At 40.6% G+C, this 19561-nt stretch overlaps 2 protein-coding genes across 2 annotated transcripts in view; one reads left to right on the top strand and one right to left on the bottom strand.

The window, feature by feature from the left end:
• The window catches only part of LOC127531866 (H(+)/Cl(-) exchange transporter 4-like), a 19325-nt gene extending 15313 nt beyond the window's left edge, over positions 1-4012 (top strand). The window contains 1 exon segment of the mRNA XM_051942109.1: positions 1570-4012. Coding sequence (XP_051798069.1) covers positions 1570-1660 — 91 coding nt within the window. The 3' untranslated portion in view covers positions 1661-4012.
• The window catches only part of LOC110970828 (high affinity cGMP-specific 3',5'-cyclic phosphodiesterase 9A-like), a gene marked incomplete at its 3' end in the record, with an annotated part of 66272 nt that extends 49550 nt beyond the window's left edge, over positions 1-16722 (bottom strand). Inside the window, exons 1-12 of the mRNA XM_051942114.1 lie at positions 16449-16722; positions 15085-15234; positions 13666-13705; positions 13486-13588; positions 12897-13039; positions 10586-10645; positions 10326-10503; positions 9148-9270; positions 8968-9060; positions 8241-8308; positions 8051-8153; positions 7555-7659 (exon numbers count right to left, since the gene is read on the bottom strand). Coding sequence (XP_051798074.1) covers positions 7555-7659; positions 8051-8153; positions 8241-8308; positions 8968-9060; positions 9148-9270; positions 10326-10503; positions 10586-10645; positions 12897-13039; positions 13486-13588; positions 13666-13705; positions 15085-15234; positions 16449-16599 — 1317 coding nt within the window. The remainder of the gene's footprint in view (positions 1-7554; positions 7660-8050; positions 8154-8240; positions 8309-8967; positions 9061-9147; positions 9271-10325; positions 10504-10585; positions 10646-12896; positions 13040-13485; positions 13589-13665; positions 13706-15084; positions 15235-16448) is intronic.
• Positions 16723-19561: the final 2839 nt, after the last annotated feature.

The following is a 19561-nucleotide window of genomic DNA, read 5'->3' as shown; positions in this document are numbered from 1 at the left end:
TCTGAGTAAAATTAAAAGCAGATTTTAAAGCAGAAGTGATCAGACAAGACAAGATAATCTTTATTACTCCCCATGTCCGAGGAAATTTCCCATGTTACAGCATACAGTAAGAGAAACAATAAACAACAATAGAGTTATAATCATAATAATATTTACAATATGCACAAGAGTGAAGGATGGAGAAAGTGGCTTTTGCAAGAAAATTCAAATAGTGCAAGAACTGTGCAGATTATGTGATAAAGGATGATGTGATGAAGTCCAGTTTATGTTACCATCAGCCAGTGATGCTGATGTTATCAAGAAGAGAAACTTTCTTTGATGTTTTTCTTCAGTAGAACGGTCAGCAGCAGAGAAAACCTGCTGCTGGATTGATGTTTGGTTGTAAACTGTGGAAATAAACACCTGCCCTAGGCCCAGCATCACCTTGTTGTGGCTGCATGCAGGTATGGTGATGGTTTGCAGACAGGTTGGTGTTTTTATCTGCTGGTGTTTCTCTTTCATCTCCTCAGGATGGAGGAGCAGCTTCTGTCTGGCTTATTCCATCCCAAAACACCAAATATTCAGGAAGGTGGTCGCAGCACCATCTTCAATTTTACTGTGGGTGCTGGTGGTGGAAGATCATGATAAAAAAAAAGCTTTGTGTGCAAAATTACAGGCTTATGCTCCCAATAATTTTTGAGTTATGGCATTTTAAATTGTAATAATTCAGGCCAAAATGCCCTCCCCCCCATCCTCGCCTGGAATTTTTAGGTTTTTAAATGCTTATATCTCTTAATTTTACCCCCTTAAGAGGGTAAAATGGAGCATGATGCAGTGATGGCTAGAAGTTGGACTTTGCATGGCTACAGTAAGAGGATAGATGAGTTTCTGTGCACATTAGCAGATCTCTACCACCTGTGCTACACTGACTTCAAGGTCCTTGAAAATGAGGCACTTTTCATGGGGGGGCAATGTTCAGCAGTCCATATCTCTCTAAATAATGAGCCTAGAGGGCTCCCCCTGTATAAGTTATAAGCCAGTCTGGTCTAGAGCAATACTAAATGGGGCTAAGACATTAATCTGTAACATTTCTGGTATTTTTAACACCCTCAGCCCTACTCGCGAGTGGTTTTTACAAATAATTTATACATTTTGGGACAGCCCCCCTGCTCTGTAGAGACTTCTCCTGAGTGTGTGTGTTGTTTCTAGGACATCACCAACATGTAGAGAGCTTGGAGAAAAAAATTCAAGTCTGTGTGATGCCCAGAAGCAGAGATATAAGCACTTTAAAACCTAAAAATTCCAGGCGAGGATTGGGGGAGGGCATTTTGGCCTGAATTATTACAATTTGAAAATGCCATAACTCAAAAATTATTGGGAATATAAGCCTGTGATTTTGCACATAAAGTTTTTTTTATCATGATCTGCCACCTCTATCTTCCAAAGCCAAATTGAAAATGGTGTTGCACCCCCATCTGTGAATTCAGACGGAATTTTATCTGACCGAGTTCTTCACCGTCCTCGTGCTCGTTTCCTTTCTCCTGCGTAAACAAACACGTTTTCTTTCTGTCCGTGTCTTTCCTCCTGCAGGCGTCTGCTGGGAATCATCACCAAGAAGGACGTCCTGCGACACATGGCTCAGATGATGAACCAGGACCCAGAGTCCATCATGTTCAACTAGCAGGACTGAACATCTTTCCTCTTCCGACACTGTAAATAGTAAAAAACACTGCTGTCCTGCATCCTGTGACGCGTCCCTCCACCCTGTAAGGCAAGTCCCTCCCTGTACTGTAGAGACCACAGCAGCTCCGTGACATCAGAGGAGCTCACAGCGCTCCTCCTTTGACGGTTTATCACACATCAGAAAAAAAAAAAGCCAATCAGGAGTTGCCAAGATTTTCTCCTTAACTTTCATTCAGTTCTCCAGATTAAACTGTAGCAGCTGTAACGCCATCCACTCATTTATCTGCTGCTGTTCAAACTAAAAGCCACGATGAGGGCAGGACTGAGGCTGAGATGTTCTCAGAGCTGCTGTTAGAAAATGAATCTGATCATTCATCATCTCTAGTTTTACTAAAACAGAAACTGACACGTGGTGACCAGTTCTATAAATCATTATAGGAAACACAAAGAAATATTACGTCATTCAAAAAGGTGTGTTTTATTCCAGTGAACTTAAATGTTCTGTTCTAGACGTACAAAGTGGAAGGATTTAACAGTGAATGGAAGTTTGTACCTGTGAGTTCTCTGAGAGCTTGAATATTCACAGTTTGTGTTGTAAATCTGAACATTCCCATTTATTTATCTCTTGTTAACAGATTTATGCTGCCGGTTCAGAAGGCTTCAGTGATCATAACCGGTTAAATGTCCTCCTATCAGCCAGTCTGAGGGCGCAGTGAGGGATTCATTTTGTTTTCCATCTCTAATGTGTCAAAAACACATTTACAGACCTCATCTTCAAAGGTCTGATCTAAAACTTTAGGTAAACCAGAGAAAGGTGATTTTCTTTGCTCATAAGTGACTGAAGCAGTTCATCGATTTTAAAACGGATTCATTTCCTGTCCGTCAGCCAATCAGCTTGAATTATAGCATCAGCTTTAATTCCTTCTTTTCAGCCCTGATGTCTGGAAAACGTTTTCTGATCCGTTCTGAAGTGACTCCATAAAGTTCACAACCACGAAATGAAACATTCAGACTGGAGAAATAAAATCCACATCAAGTCTTTGTGCAGAATTTGCAGGATCACAGACATAAAACCCATTTCTGTCACACCTTTTTGTTTGATTTAATATTCAGTGAGAGTAAAAATCTAATCGCTTCGTTAAACGGCATAATCTGAAGAAGAAGAAGGTCAAATTAGAATCCTGGGATCTCGTGTCTGTCACCAGTTAACGATCGAACAAAGCAGATGAAGCTGATTTTATTTATGGTTGAAGACTTTGCTGCACTTTGTGTTGTTTTTGTTCCATGTGTTGCTGCCATATTTATATTAATGCCGCCGCATCCAAGTTCATTTTGCGTCCAGCCTGAACCTGACAGTCGCCGTGTGAAGCTCTGAATGTTCCTGCTTTTGATGGAGTCGTTTCAGAGCCTTACAGTGAGACTCCGGTCGCTCAGACACACTTCAGACACACAGGGGAAGGCTTTATTCTCACCGTTTCCATCATGAAAGCTGCTGAACTAAAGGCTCCTGCACACAGAAAGAGTCAGATCAGCTTTAGTTTCAGTCTGATCATTCCTAATGGATCAGATCTTCTTTTTCTGACGGTCTAAAGAGAGATGCAAAACAAGCTCATGTTGGATTCTCTCATACCTTAGAGCTCCTCCTCTGGATTTACGAACAAATATTTCACCAGATTTTGTGTGCAGGAGCCTTTAAAAGCATCGGTTCACATCCAGAGTCGACATGTCTGCTGCCAGTCTAAGAAGCGGTGGTATTCTGTTGGAGCTTCTGTTACTTTAACTGTCAAAAATAGCATTAAAACGGTACCTCTGCTGCTGCGACGCTAAAAGCTAAATGCTAAGGAAAAGTTTAACCAGCCGGCAGCTGCTGGTGGCTCTTTTAAAGTGAAGGAAGTGACTGAGAAGGACAGAAGTGTGTTTAAAGATGCTGATGTTTCAGTGAAAGCTCTTTAAAAACATAAAGATTCTGGGAAACCTCCTCCCCAGTTTGACCGCACATTCAGCGTTTCTCTCCGTTTCCTGTGTCGTGATGTTTGTTGTGGTGAAAAATAACTTCCATCGCTTCAAAGTCTGTGAGCTTTGAAGGAGTTTAGCATCAAAAGTCGTCACTCCGTGTTGTTTTGCTTTTAAGATGCCAAGAGAATGTAGTGAAGACACAGCTGTTGTATATATTTAAGATTTATTGTGGGTACTTTTTTAATTTTATTTCGTTTTGTCTGAAACACTAATGCTGTTTTTAATTTGAAGTATTTATCAGAGGTGTTGCTCGGACAGAAATCACACATTTGCACTTTTGCTTTTGGATTTGTCGGTTAAGTGACTGAAAAATAAAGTTCTCAGTTTAACTTCAGATGGTGAATAAAGACGGTTCTGTTTGTTCAGGCATCATTTAAAACAGATTAATCACCACATGTTACACACACTGAGCAAATACCAAGCACAAAATTGGGGTTATTTCTGTTGAATGTTCAATTACAAGTCTAATTTTATTATTCTAGAAAATTAATTACATTTTAAATCTGCTGTTATTCTGCTTTTTCTTGTTTCCTACAGAGACTGTTAGTTCAGCTCTAAACACTCTGACTTCCTCTTCATAAACACTGAATTTACAAACAGCTGCTTGCTAGCAGTGATTTTATTCAGGACTATTTTCAGCGGCGGATTAATCCACGTTTGATGCAGCCGGACTGAGTGTGGGTTTAATCAGCAGTAAAACTAGTCTAGTGATTAATATTCAAACATAAATGGAAGAATCACCGTCTTCACTGCTCATGTGTGAGAAGGAACCTTATTTCAAACCACACACAAAACAAAGTAAACTTGAGCCGACACATCTGTTTTTATTAAGTTTCACACACAGTTTGTGACACTACTGAATCCTCAAACATTTTTTTGACAAACATAATAAATTTCTCTCCAGCTATCGTTCTGACACACTGCTGCTGAATGGAACTGATGCTGTTAGACTAGAATGAGACGCCTCTTCCTCCTCTTCCTCCCCTTTGTCCTCTTCTTCCTCCTCCTCCTCCTCCTCCTCTTCTTCTTCCTCCTCTCTCTTCCTTCTCTTCGTCCTCCTCTTCTTCTTCCTCTTCGTCCTCTTCCTCCTCTTCTTCCTCTTCTTTCTCCTCCTCTTCCTCCTCTTCTTTCTCCTCCTCCTCTTCCCCCTGTTTCTCTTCTTCCTCTTCCTCCTCCTCTTCCTTCTCCTCTTCGTCCTCCTCCTCCTCCTCTTCTTCCTCTTCCTCCTCTTTCCCTTCCTCCTCTTCTTCTTCCTCTTCCTCCTCTTCTTCTTCCCCCTCTTTCTCTTCCTCCTCCTGCTCCTCCTCTTCCTCCTCCTCCCTCCTCCTCCTCTTCCCCCTCTTTCTCTTCTTCCTCTTCCTCCTCCTCTTCTTCCTGCTCATCTTCTTCCTCCTCTTCTTCCTCTTCCTCCTCCTCTTCCTTCTCCTCTTCGTCCTCCTCCTCCTCTTCTTCCTCTTCCTCCTCTTTCCCTTCCTCCTCTTCTTCTTCCTCCTCTTCTTCTTCCTCCTCTTCTTCTTCCTCCTCTCTCTTCCTCCTCCTCCTCTTCCTGCTCCTCCTCTTCCTCCTCCTTCCTCCTCTTCTTCCTCTTCCTCCTCTTTCCCTTCCTCCTCTTCTTCTTCCTCCTCTTCTTCTTCCTCCTCTTCTTCTTCCTCCTCTCTCTTCCTCCTCCTCCTCTTCTTCCTGCTCCTCCTCTTCCTCCTCCTCCTCTTCCTCCTCCTTCCTCCTCTTCATCATCCTTCTCCTCTTCTCCTCCTCCTGCTCCTCCTCTTCCTCCTCTTCTTCTTCCTCCTCCTTCTCTTTCTCCTCCTCCTCCTCCTCTTCCTCCTCTTCTTCTTCCTCCTCTTTCTCTTCCTGCTCCTCCTCTTCCTCCTCCTCTTCTTCCTCCTCTTCCTCTTCCTCTTCTTCCTCCTCTTCCTCCTCACGGTTTGGTTGTGGCGTCCTCCTCCTTGGTGGCTCTCTCCAGGTTGGAATAATACTCCAGAGCTCCTCGCACCGGCTCCAGAATGTGTTGCTGCACACAAACGACACTCAGAATGTTTCCTCTTATTTATTGTGAAGAAAAGACTTTAAATAAATATTATTTCATATCCACAGAAGTGATTATATAGTGAAATTACAGTCATAATGAGGACAAATGTGAATGTTCAGCTCCTGTCAGACGTTCCTGGTGAGACTCCCCTTAGTCTGCTAAACACTATTTTAATTATCAGTTAATCTCACAGTTGTTCTGGTTTGTTACATATCCAACCACCTGCACCACTGTTTGAAAGTTTAGGGTCACTTAGAAATGTCCTTATTTTTGAAAGAAAAGCATTTTTTTTTTCACTGAAGATCACATGAAACGAATGATAAATCCAGTGTAGACATAGTTAATGTGGTAAATGACTGTTGTAGCTGTAAATGTTTAATGGAATATCTCCATAGGGGTACAGAGGAACATTTCCAGCAACCATCACTCCTGTGTTCTAATGCTACATTGTGTTAGCTAATGGTGCTGAAAGGCTCATTGATGATTAGAAAACCCTTGTTCAGTTATGTTAGCACATGGATAAAAGTGGGAGTTTATCTGGATGACCCCAAACCTCTGAACAGTAGTGTATGTATGTATTTAAAAAGCTAAGCAGTTCCATCCTTTTCAGAGCATAAAGCCCGTATTGTCGTCCTGCTCTGATTCAGACAAGCACGACTCAATAAAAGAGCTGAATCTGTGAATAAAAGCTTTTACCTCCAGACAGGGGAACAGCTTGGTGAGCTCTGTGAACAGCGGCAGGAGAACAAAGCGGATGAAGTTTGTCTGAGAGGACGGTTTGGACACTTTGTCTCGGTCCATGAACGGAGTCACTGGAAGCCCTTTAAGTTTCTCTGTGTCGCTCTGCACACAAAAAAACCCAACAAAAACAAAAAACAGAGCAAAGGTAGGTGTTTATATTCATTTAAATACATGTGAAAGATTCTAAGAATAATAATCAATGAGTTTTTTCCTGATATCTCTGCTTTAGTTTCTTAGTTTACATAACATCAGTTTTAGTGCACATTGGTATCTTAAACAGGTTGCTTTCTGTTTTAGAGTGACGTGCTTTTAATGGGGGCTGCACAGTGGGAGTGGTTAGCACTGTCGCCTTGCAGCAAGAAGATCCCCGGTTCAAATCCCGGCCTTCCTGGGATCTTTCTGCATGGAGTTTGCATGTTCTCCCTGTGCATGCGTGGGTTTTCTCCGGGTACTCCGGCTTCCTCCCACAGTCCAAAAACATGCTGAGGTTAATTGGTTACTCTAAATTGTCCGTAGGTGTGAATGTGAGTGTGATTGTGTGTCTGTATATGTAGCCCTGTGACAGACTGGTGACCTGTCCAGGGTGTCCCCTGCCTTCACCAGAGTCAGCTGGGATAGACTCCAGCACCCCCCATGACCCTAGTGAGGATAAAGCGGTGGATAGAGAATGGATGGATGGTTTTAATGGGGGGCTTGGTGGTTAGAAGATCCCCGGTTCGTGTCCTGGGATCTTCCTGCATGGAGTCTCCATGTTCTCCCTGTACATGTGTGGCTTTTCTCCAGGTTCTCCAGCTTCCTCCCACAGTCCACAAACATGCTGAGGTTAACTTATTCTAAATTGTCTGTAGGTGTGATTGTTTGTCTCTATATGTAGCCCTGTGATAGGCTGTTACCTGTCCAGGTGAACCTTCACCCTCAGTCAGCTGGAATAGACTCCAGGCCCCTATGAGCCTAATGAGGACTAAGCGGTGTATCAGTGATGGATGGATGGTTTTAATAGACCATTCCCTTCTCTAAAAGGCAGCGGTAAGTTTCCCCATGCTGAGTATCTGTCTGGGATCTGTTCCTGTTCACTTTGTGCACATTGATCAGTAAACAGTGAGAACCTGGTTGAAGAACTCCTGCAGCAGACAGTCCAGCCAGGGCTCAGCCACCGCCATCGGCCTCGCCTCGTTGGAGATGTCGCTCACCTTCACCATGATCTTCATCAGCTGCAAACAAAGAGTCAACGGTAGGACATTTGTTGACGTCATCTTTTCAAGCAGGAGCTGGAAGTTTGAAACTAACCGTTCAGAGAAGCTGAGGTCATTTAAAGCTTTTCATAATTACATCCAGAGAACTTAATACGTTTTATTTTCTTCAGATGTTTCAGTCCTGCACTAAACAGCAGTAACAGCCCTGTTTACCCCACTTTGTGCCACATGATGGCAGTAATTCATCATTTTGGTATTTGTAACCTAAAGAGAAGATGTTTTGTATTTTTCTACATTTTGTGTGATGTGGAATTGAGCTACGACATGAAAACTAAGAAATCAGCTGATCAGAAAGCCTAAAACAGTCTGAAAACACTAAGATGAAGTGGTTTAATGTTTGTTTCTTCACCACTTCCTTGTGGTCCTTGTTGGTGAAGTCGAACACCGGCTGCATGACTTTAAACTTGTTGAGGATTTCATTGTGTCTCGCCATGTCAGTGGCCAGGATACATCTGGAAAAGGAATAATAATAATATTTAAAACTGAACAAACCACTGAGTGTCACCGTACACGGGGCCAGATGTGAGCTGAAGTCTTACTTGATCATTCCTCCTCGGATGTGTTTGTACTGCTCAGTGGTCAGGTTTTTAAGGATGTTGCACTCTGGCTGCAAATTAAAATAAATTTGCAACATTTGAATGTGTTTAATGGCTACAAAGTCAAATAGGAAAGTGTAGATCTGTGTTTTCTATCAAAGCATTGGAGATTTTTTCTGAATAATTATTGTTTCATGATTTTGATTGATTAAAAAAAACTCGCAAGACTATTTTATGCGCTCAGTGATGATGTATGCAGGTGTGTACGATTCCAAATTAATTAATAAAAGATTAGTAAAAGCAATAAAACATGTTCCAACAACATCTAAACACTTTATACTTTTACAGCTTCTTTACCTCATTAAACAGAAAACCACATAAACTTCAATCCAGGTCATAGTTCCTGTAGATACTGCTCTGAGTGTTATTATATGCTTATTTCTTAGATATAAATATTAAAAACAAGATTTTTTTTGTTAATTACGTTAATTCAGTTTGCAGTTAGAAGATAAAATTATTCACGTTAAAAACCAAATAATGAACAGTTTGATTGCAAAGGTTTGGTTTCTCCACATTTCTATTATTGGGGCTGCCACTTTTCCCACCAGTCTTTCTTCCACCTTTCCTTTTTCTGCAGTCAGGTCTGCTCCTGTGTAATATTAATATTTACAATCATGCTTTTTTATTATTTCTCTACCTTCCTGTTTAAATCCTTTCATGTTTTTTCTACCTTGGCCAGGATGCCAAAGGCGACGGCGCAGTGGTGGTTTTCCAGAGGTGAAATGTCGTTGTAGCGGAGCGCCAAGTCAGTCTGAGCATTTATCTGTGAGGGGAAAAAAGATTTCATATAAACAACAAACAAAACATCTTGTTTACAAGACAAACGTATTCATAAAAGAGGAGAGGCGACCTGGTAGACGTTGTTGTAGCCGGGGTGGTCCAGGTCGTGGCACAGAGCCGAGGTCAGCATGATCAGCAGCTCAGTTCTTCCGAGTTTGTTCCTGAGATCTGTGAGCCAGATCAGCCCGTACATCTGCCCAGAGAAGCACCAGTAAAACCAGCAAAACCAGCACAACAATGACACTTCTCTGCAGCAGCTGCCTGCACTCAGCAGTCAAAGACCTTTTCTCCTTTTTGACTGTTTTGGACCGTTTCCGTCAGATATAAAGAATTAAAATCGGCACAAAAAACAATGAGAGGAGCTGAATTTGTGACGCCAGACATGAAGTCTAACAAACCAAAGCTGTCTGGTTCAAGAATCCAGTATGGAGCATTTTGAAAATGATTATATCGGCTTACACAGATATATCGCCCATATTCACAAAGAAATTTAGGTTCTGAATGTTTGTAAGATGCATTTTTCATATATTTCACTTGCTTTTAATTTGACTACACTTTGTCAAATAATTTTGTTTAATATATTTATGAAACATAAAAAATATTACTCAGGTAAAAGAAGCTGCACTGCACTTAAAAAATACTTATTTATAAGTAAAGATCCTGCATTCAGAAACATTTTAGACGCAAAATATGCTTTAAGTTTCAAAAGTAAATTCAGCAGCTCATCATGAAAGCTGCTTTATTTACGCCTATGATAGAAAAGATGTGGTTCCTTTTTATACATGTACAGAAATATACTTTTGTTTTTCATGTTTTCATTTATAGTTACAATTAAAATCGTATTTCCAGAATCCTCACCTTTGATAATGAGGCTGAAAGCATCATCCTGCCACTTTATCTTATATACATCTGTTTACACACATCCAAAAAAATAAAATCTGTTCATTTTATATGTTATATAGAAACTACAAATACTGAATAATTAGATTTTTTTCTTTGAAGTAAATTAAATTTGAAATTAAATGTTGGCAAATATTTGTAAAGCAGATGTTTGATGTGTTAAAAATGGTTGACAGACTATAAATACAAGTATAATTTCCATTTCAAAGTTATTTATGTCTCCTAGATCATGGACCTCTCAGCAGCACCTTTTATCTTATTCTTTATTTCATTTCTGTCTCATTTCTGATCTTCTCTGCTGATAATTTCAGACTCTCTAGATGTGACTTCTGTTCGTCGTGTTCGTACCATCTGAGTGACGCAGAAGCAGTGCTGGAAGTTATGGAAGGGGATGTTGTTGTAGTGGCAGTACACCTCAAAGAGGAAGTTCTGCAGGACCTCCAGCTCGATGTTGAACGCCGTCAGGAAGTCCAGGTCGGTGTACATCACCTGGAGCAGCACCAGCATCTCTGCCTCCTCCCACTGCCTGCCAGCAGAACCACACACCGGTGTGACAGGAGTGTCTGTATGAGACTGAGAGTGTCGGTTTAGTGCGTCTTTATACTCACCAGTTATCAAAAATGGGGGTTTTCAGATGCTCTCGCACCTCCTCCGTCACCTGCAGTGAACTACAGCAACACAGAACAGATTCTAACATAAACGCCGCCCTGCTAAGGCTAGGTAGGAAAAGGTGGAAACTGTTGATTTGATCAAAATAATAATTATGTGACCTTCTGTTATTTATTACTAATACTATAGAGAGAATTAATATTCCATAAAAATGTAAATAATCAATGTGTATTTGTGTTAATTGCCTTTTAAATTTGCGCCAAGTTAAAACTTGGTGCAAATTTAATTTACAGGAAGAGCTGACAACAAAGCTAAAGTTATAGGAAGAGCTGACAACAAAGCTAAAGTTATAGAAAGAGCTGACAACAAAGCTAAAGTTACAGGAAGAGCTGACAACAAAGCTAAAGTTATAAGAAGGGCTGACAACAAAGCTAAAGTTATAGAAAGAGCTGACAACAAAGCTAAAGTTACAGGAAGAGCTGACAACAAAGCTAAAGTTATAGAAAGAGCTGACAACAAAGCTAAAGTTACAGGAAGAGCTGACAACAAAGCTAAAGTTATAAGAAGGGCTGACAACAAAGCTAAAGTTATAGAAAGAGCTGACAACAAAGCTAAAGTTACAGGAAGAGCTGACAACAAAGCTAAAGTTACAGGAAGAGCTGACAACAAAGCTAAAGTTATAAGAAGGGCTGACAACAAAGCTAAAGTTATAGAAAGAGCTGACAACAAAGCTAAAGTTACAGGAAGAGCTGACAACAAAGCTAAAGTTATAGAAAGAGCTGACAACAAAGCTAAAGTTACAGGAAGAGCTGACAACAAAGCTAAAGTTACAGGAAGAGCTGACAACAAAGCTAAAGTTATAGAAAGAGCTGACAACAAAGCTAAAGTTACAGGAAGAGCTGACAACAAAGCTAAAGTTACAGGAAGAGCTGACAACAAAGCTAAAGTTACAGGAAGAGCTGACAACAAAGCTAAAGTTACAGGAAGAGCTGACAACAAAGCTAAAGTTACAGGAAGAGCTGACAACAAAGCTAAAGTTATAGAAAGAGCTGACAACAAAGCTAAAGTTACAGGAAGAGCTGACAACAAAGCTAAAGTTACAGGAAGAGCTGACAACAAAGCTAAAGTTATAGAAAGAGCTGACAACAAAGCTAAAGTTACAGGAAGAGCTGACAACAAAGCTAAAGTTACAGGAAGAGCTGACAACAAAGCTAAAGTTACAGGAAGAGCTGACAACAAAGCTAAAGTTATAGAAAGAGCTGACAACAAAGCTAAAGTTACAGGAAGAGCTGACAACAAAGCTAAAGTTACAGGAAGAGCTGACAACAAAGCTAAAGTTATAGAAAGAGCTGACAACAAAGCTAAAGTTACAGGAAGAGCTGACAACAAAGCTAAAGTTATAGAAAGAGCTGACAACAAAGCTAAAGTTACAGGAAGAGCTGACAACAAAGCTAAAGTTATAGAAAGAGCTGACAACAAAGCTAAAGTTACAGGAAGAGCTGACAACAAAGCTAAAGTTACAGGAAGAGCTGACAACAAAGCTAAAGTTACAGGAAGAGCTGACAACAAAGCTAAAGTTACAGGAAGAGCTGACAACAAAGCTAAAGTTACAGGAAGAGCTGACAACAAAGCTAAAGTTATAGAAAGAGCTGACAACAAAGCTAAAGTTACAGGAAGAGCTGACAACAAAGCTAAAGTTACAGGAAGAGCTGACAACAAAGCTAAAGTTACAGGAAGAGCTGACAACAAAGCTAAAGTTACAGGAAGAGCTGACAACAAAGCTAAAGTTATAGAAAGAGCTGACAACAAAGCTAAAGTTACAGGAAGAGCTGACAACAAAGCTAAAGTTATAGAAAGAGCTGACAACAAAGCTAAAGTTATAGGAAGAGCTAACTATATGGCTAAAGTCACTGATGTGCTCTAACATAAACTAGGTGCTGAAAAAGTTGCAGCTATCCTTCATGGATTTTCTGCTAGCTGTGGCCTATAAATAAATGAGTGTTTTTCAGTGAAGGTAGCTAGCTTAGCTGCTTTCTTTCTGATTTTGATTCTAGTGAATTTCATGATGTTTTGTGGTTAAGCTGTCTTTAAATCACAAGCTTCAATTACTTAAATTATATATTATGCTGATGTTATGAGTTTTATTAGTGCTGAGACACAGACACACTAAATGTCTGTGTGAATGAAATAATCAAAATAACGTTGATTTTAATACAAGTGTATCTGAAAGCTGAGTGAACACAGTTTGTCTGTTGATACTGCTTCTCTCAACGCGTCTTATTTTGTGCAGAAACCAGACGGCGAGTTCACCTCATGTTGCTGAACTTCATGCGGACTCTCTGGCGCTCCTCCTGCACGCTCAGCTCAGGCGTTTTGGCTTTCGGGGACGACTTGGAGAGCTGGTGGTCGCAGTCGTACCTGAACAGGCCCATCCAGCTCAGGTGCTCCACGCTCTGACAGCAAAACTTTAAATATTCAGATCGAGATGGAATGTGCAGGGAGTGCAGCCCAAAGTGATGCTGGGAAATGTTTGCAGTGCCTCTCTGGATTTAAGATTTAAGGTTTGTTCTGCAAATTAACTGGTATATGAGGCTGTAAACAGAGACTGAAGACAGACAGTTTCATAAAGGTGTCTTATAGCATCAGCAGTCTTAAATTCATAGAGTTCAACTTAAAACTTAAGACCCTTTTATCGCCACATATGATTGAATGTATGTCTGTCATACCCACCAAAGTAAGAAAGATATCAAACTAAACCAGCTAACTCCCAAAAAATCTCACAGATTCCCCTCTGATTGTGCTGACTGTTTCTAGAGCAGCAGTGACAGGTTTATCAGCTAATCACAGATGTGTTATTAGAATACACTTTAATGCAAAGCTGTTTGTTTGTGTGAAGGACCTCCAGCTTCCTCTTGAAGGCCTCCACTTGACTCTTCAGCTCACAGATGATCTCTGGAGTCTTTCCCACATCTTCAGTCACTTTGTCCTCCAGGTGACGCAGCCTGAAGACGCAGACGGTGAAGAACGGTGAGTTTGTTTCACCTTTAAGTTAGTTTATCTTTCCTCGTGATGCGCTCACCTGGATTCCATGCCGTCCAGCTCTGGTGGCATCGCTACACCTGCAAAGACAAACAGAATTAAAGACAAGTGTTTGCCCTGTTCAAACAAGTCACAATATTATAAATGTTTAAGACTAAACAAAAATTCAGCAACAGAAGGAGAGATTGGATGTTTCACTGTTAATTCCTTCAAAGTCTTTATGTGTGATATTCATCTGGACAGACATGGAAGTGAGACTTCACTGGTTGGCAGTAATTTTATTTAAAAGTCTTTATTTGTGCAGGAGAATAACAGATAACGAGGATGGACTACAGCAAAGCTTGTTTGTGGTCCTTTAATATGATTTGGTTTGTTAACTTCAACCAAAAACTCATTTTCTTACTTCTCAGGCTGTTTCGTTTGAGGGATTGTAGAGATCTGAAGTCATATCTTAAGTGACATCGCTTTCACTGGTTGTCATGGTTACAGTGATGCCGTGTCGCTATCTCACAACGATACAGAAATCTTTAACAAATCTGTGGATCCAGACTATCAGCTGCATCACTGCCAAAAATCTGATCACTTGGTCCTTGTGTCATTTGTGACCTTCACTGGAACTTTCATCCACATCTGTTGGTCTGTTTTTGAGTGATGTTGTAACAGACGGACGTACACCGATCATCACATAACTCTGCTGTTCCTTGGCGGAGTAATTCACAGTTCATATCCACTGTGCTCCTTCTGTTAACTCCTATAAGAAATAATCTTAAAGCTCATCTTTTAATGTCACTTTTAACTAATCTGTTCCGACCTTCAACGAATCGTACTTCAAATTAATCTTAACGTCTTGTTTGCCTCTTTTTCTTTTACTTATTAAAGTGCTTTATTCACAGATGCAAACTGATGTAAAACACTTCAGAATTTCTTTGATTGTTCCGTTATGACTGGCCGTGGGGTTTGGGGTCCCAGGTTTTGGGATGAAAAGTAAGAAAATGTTTCCTTCCTTATTTTATTACCTAGAAGATACCACACGGGTTGCATATATTTATTCCAATTTTGTAATACTGCTTTTCTGTAACTTGCAACATTTTGCTGTGAAGGAATAAATAAATATAATATTGCAAAAAAAAAAAAACACTTCAGAATTTATTACTGCAAGTCTGCATTTACATACAGAAGTGTTCACAGCATATTTACTCTTTTCTGCTCATTTTCCCTCCCTAAATGCTGTTTTAAAGAATTTTCAACACTTGCAGGAATACAAGGGAGAAATATATGGTTAATATGTTTTATTGCATTTTCCCCTTTTAAAGAAATAGAACAAAACATCGCATGACTTCATTGTCCTCACTTGAAGCTACGTTGATACCATATTTTCAGATTTAAACTGAACATATTAGTGGAACCAGCATCCAGCTTATTTAGGCAGATGTAAGGCATCACGGATGAGGATGCTCACTCTGCAGATCTGACGCCACCACCTCCAGCCGGTAGTACGAGTCCACGCTGTTGGCCTGCAGCCGGGGGGAGATGTTCACCACGCTGCCGCTGGTGTTGTACATCTTCAGGATGTGGTGAGGTCCTGCCTCCGCCGCCACTCGAAACAGATCTGTCAGAGATTTGATGAATTTATCAACTAGCGTCTGCCTACTTTCCTTGACTGCACAAAATAAAGAAAATAAGCTTGATTTCTGAGGCTGATCTGCAAAAATCTCACCTAAAAATGTTTCACAAAATGAGGACTGTGAGTATGTTTGATGTATTCAATTTTACAAATGTGCTGCTGAACTCCTTCTAGCAGATAAAAACTGATAATAGCTCAAACTGTGATTTTGATTTTAGTGATATTTATTTGGGAACTAAATGTTAAATGGGCTTAAAAGGCATGACAGATATTTGTTACAGATAGCAGCACAGAAACAACACAAATCAGAAAAAAAAAAACAGAAATGGAGAGTTAATGAGACGTGTCTAAACATTTTGGATTTCTTTACTGTGTCTATTTAGTCTGGAAGATTTGTTTTGTGATCAAGCCGATGAAATGGACTTGATTGTAATTCATATTTAAAACACAATTTATAACAAAACTAAGTGCACAATAGTAAATGCTGCGATTTAGAATATGAAGCATGCAGACCCAGGTTTCATTGTTTTTTTTACTTTAACTTGATTGCAGAATGTGAAATGTTTACCTTCTTCTTGAATCATAAATATCACTACTTTATTTAACTGAACATTGTGAAAGCTGTTGTTCGGTGACATTTAAAAAAAATATACAATAAAATAGACATTTGAGGCAATATTTGTCCAAGAATATATCCATCACGTTTTAAATCCGTTTCATGCTGAATATTGGACTGAAGCTTCATACAAGTCTATTAGAAATTCCAATTTTTAAGATTTAAATCACAATTAGATATTTTCCACCAATCGTTGTAAATGAAGCTCTACGGGGCAGCCGTGGGCGTTAAAACCTGCGACATTCACAGTTTCCCCTGTTTGTTACATGACACTAAGCCTTTTGTTTTGCTTGTTTTAATAGGTGAAGCTTCAGTTGTCACGTGGTTTATGGGAGCTGAGAGGAGCAATGAGGACAAAGCTCTTCACCCTGAGGACCTGTCAAAGCCACACGGAGGTCAGAACTTCACACAGCAGCCACAGGAACGGTCTTAAAATGATCGGAAACTCATCATCCTGCTCACAGTACTTTCTGACTCCTGGTATCGAGATTAAACTGAACGTTTAAGGCTGTAGTAGTTCTTCCAGTTTTACCTCTTTACATTCTGGTATAATGACTGTAAAACCATCATCCCCGTGTCTTACCTTTGACATCTGCAGCAGAGCAGTCGGCTCCCAGCTCGGCTTGCTCCAGCTTCCCGTTCACCATGAAATAAATGATTTTTGTTGTCATCCCAGAGCCACGTGGGTCTTGACCTGCTCCACAAATGAGAATGAGACCTCCTGACACTGACATGCACACCTGGAGAGTGTGAGCAGGTCACCTGCAGCTGACAGCCTGCCCTCCCTCTATCTGCTGGTCCCAGAGTTCAAGTAAGCGCTGTGTAGTCAGTGGTGGACTGCTGCCCTTTAGTGGCTGGAGAGAAACTGAACAGTGAACTAGAACTGCCAGCATGTTTGTGGAGGGGCTGCACAGTGGGGTAGTGGTTAGCACTGTCGCCTTGCAGCAAGAAGATCCCCGGTTCAAATCCCGGCCTGGGATCTTTCTGCATGGAGTTTGCATGTTCTCCCTGTGCATGCGTGGGTTTTCTCCGGGTACTCCGGCTTCCTCCCACAGTCCAAAAACATGCTGAGGTTAATTGGTTACTCTAAATTGTCCGTAGGTGTGAATGTGAGTGTGATTGTGTGTCTGTATATGTAGCCCTGTGACAGACTGGTGACCTGTCCAGGGTGTCCCCTGCCTTCACCCGAGTCAGCTGGGATAGACTCCAGCACCCACCAGCACCCCCCCCCCCCCCCCCCCCCCCCCCCCCCCCCATGACCCTAGTGAGGATAAAGCGGTGGATAGAGGATGGATGGATGGATGGAAAAATCAGCTCATAGTTTTATCATTAATACGTCACTTTATCTTTCATTTTTCATTCAGAACTCGGGTTCATTGCTGAAAGTAGAGGAACTTAAAGTGTATTCTTTGCATCATAAAACATGGAAGTAGAATTTCTCTTGTTTTGTAAAATACATGAAGTAAAAAAAACTGAAAACCGTTTTTCCAGGAGTCCACAGGAGACACTAAAGCTGGAAATAAAAGCTGTGGCTCCACATGATTAGAAAGATGTTTCTCCATTCTGAATGTATCTCCAACAACCTGCTCCTCTCTGTACCATTTCTATCCTCATTTGTTTTAGTTTTGGTGGATTTTTAAATGAGACATGTAGAATAAAGTCTGATTTGATGAAACATGACAGCTTGAAGCTTAGATACGATAGATTCCTCCAGCAGAACCACACGTCAAACACGTTTTTGGCTTCAAAACAAGTGTTGCTTTTCTAACCAGCTGTAGAAGTTTAATTAGAGACAATCCAGGGTATGATTTGTGGTGGATTGTGACATTGCAAGTGACTAAATTAACAAAAATCCAACTTCTAAAATGCAGCTAACTGGAACATTCCTTTAAGAAACTTCACAGAGTTAGTACTAAGTTCTGGAACTTTAACTTGAGCAACAGAAAATAATTCAGCCACTATAATAAAGGTCACTTTCTTGCCAAAAACGTCATTTCTGTCTTTGGAAAAGGCTTTGAAAGAGTCTGAAAATGCAAACGCGTCAGTTCCATCATCAGACATTATGATGTGGAACGTCACCATCGAGACATGATGGAATAGAGGTGAAATACTGCAGCGGTGGACTTCCAGGAATAGAGCCGCTCTGTGCATTAGGATGATGAACAGATCAGCAGGAAATCAATATCCACTGAGAACCTGATTAATCTCAATCAGCTGTGTGTCGATACGCACATTTAGCCTCACAGGAAAACCCGTTCTGCGGAATGAACTGAGGTCTGAAGCTTTGCTCTGTGCTTTTACAGAAATGTTCAGACCTCACTGATGCCCCTCTGATGAATGTTTTGGACGACAGATGGTGCCTGAACTCCTTCAAATCCAGCTTTGGTCTTCTTCTGTGTGGAGCGAGGTTTTTGGAAAAGGAGAATGCACAAACAGTATTTCTGGTTCCTTTGAATAATCCAGGATGTGACAGAGGATGTGATTGACAGCTTTAAGGAGGTCAGAGGTGGCAGGAAGGCCTTCAACCTGAGGACCTCCTCCACCTTCAGAGCTCAGAGTAAAACATGCTGCTGTGATGTTTAGTCTCAGACAGGAGATGGAGGAGCTGAGATGAAGGTCAAAGTGAAACATCCCAGCTTTCCCGGGGCTGGACCTCCTGTCTGATGCTGGGAGGGTAACGCCGAGGATCCATCGAGTGTTTCTGGAGAAATCCTCTGCTTCAGGTTGAGGTAATGAGGTTTTAATCTGACGTATTACCACATCCTCCAGGGTGATGTTTGAAGAAGTCATTAAGGCTCAACTTTGTGTTCGACCGTTCATTCCTGCAGGTTCCTGCACAGACATCCTACTCATCATTTTTACATTTTGATGCTCAATTTCACTAAAAACACCCACCAGCAATAAAATAATACTGGATAAATACACACTGGGAGGAATATTAAATGGACAGAGGCCTAAAATATCTGACCACCTTCACTAAAAGATGATGATTTAATGACAACAAAACCACAAACAGAAACTGAAAAAGACATCAAGTCTGACATTACATATTAAACTAAAAATATCAATGAAAAAAAATCCACTGGAAGGTAAACACTTGTTAAACACTTGATATTTGTGCAATATTTGGACTGAAGTTTGAGATTTTTTTGTATTTTCACCCTCACGGAATACCTGTGAAGTCATTTTTGAGTTCAAATACAACTCCAACGGCCGTTAAGAACTGTGGGAATGTTATTTCAACATGAAGACAACGAGGAAGCAGCTTTTAACTTTGCACATACAATGATGACGCAGATCTCAGTGAACACCAGCTGAGTTTTGTCAAGATAGGGGAAAAAAATGCAATCTTGTCTTAGCAAACTAGTCTCACATGATGTTGGAGGCCTCAAAAGTTGGTGAGAAGAATGAACCCTAGAATTAACTACACACCATGTTTAAATAAGTCACGTAGAATAAAGTGTTTTTTCATGACATATCACAGTTTATATGGCAGTCAAGATTATTATGACTAAACTTTCACTGGAAGCAACAAACAATACAGAAGTGATCGATGATGTTCAAGATCTGAGGGCACCAACTTGAATTAAATGACGCTTAAATTTTCCTTTAAAAGTGTATCTAAAACAGTGGGAAATTCTATATATACTTTGAGGAGCTTTATTTTGTCACACTGCTACCCTAGTTTTAAAACTT

Source organism: Acanthochromis polyacanthus, chromosome 22, assembly GCF_021347895.1.
Source record: "Acanthochromis polyacanthus isolate Apoly-LR-REF ecotype Palm Island chromosome 22, KAUST_Apoly_ChrSc, whole genome shotgun sequence".
NCBI lineage: Eukaryota > Metazoa > Chordata > Actinopteri > Pomacentridae > Acanthochromis > Acanthochromis polyacanthus.
This window is presented reverse-complemented; position numbering and strand designations above follow the sequence as displayed.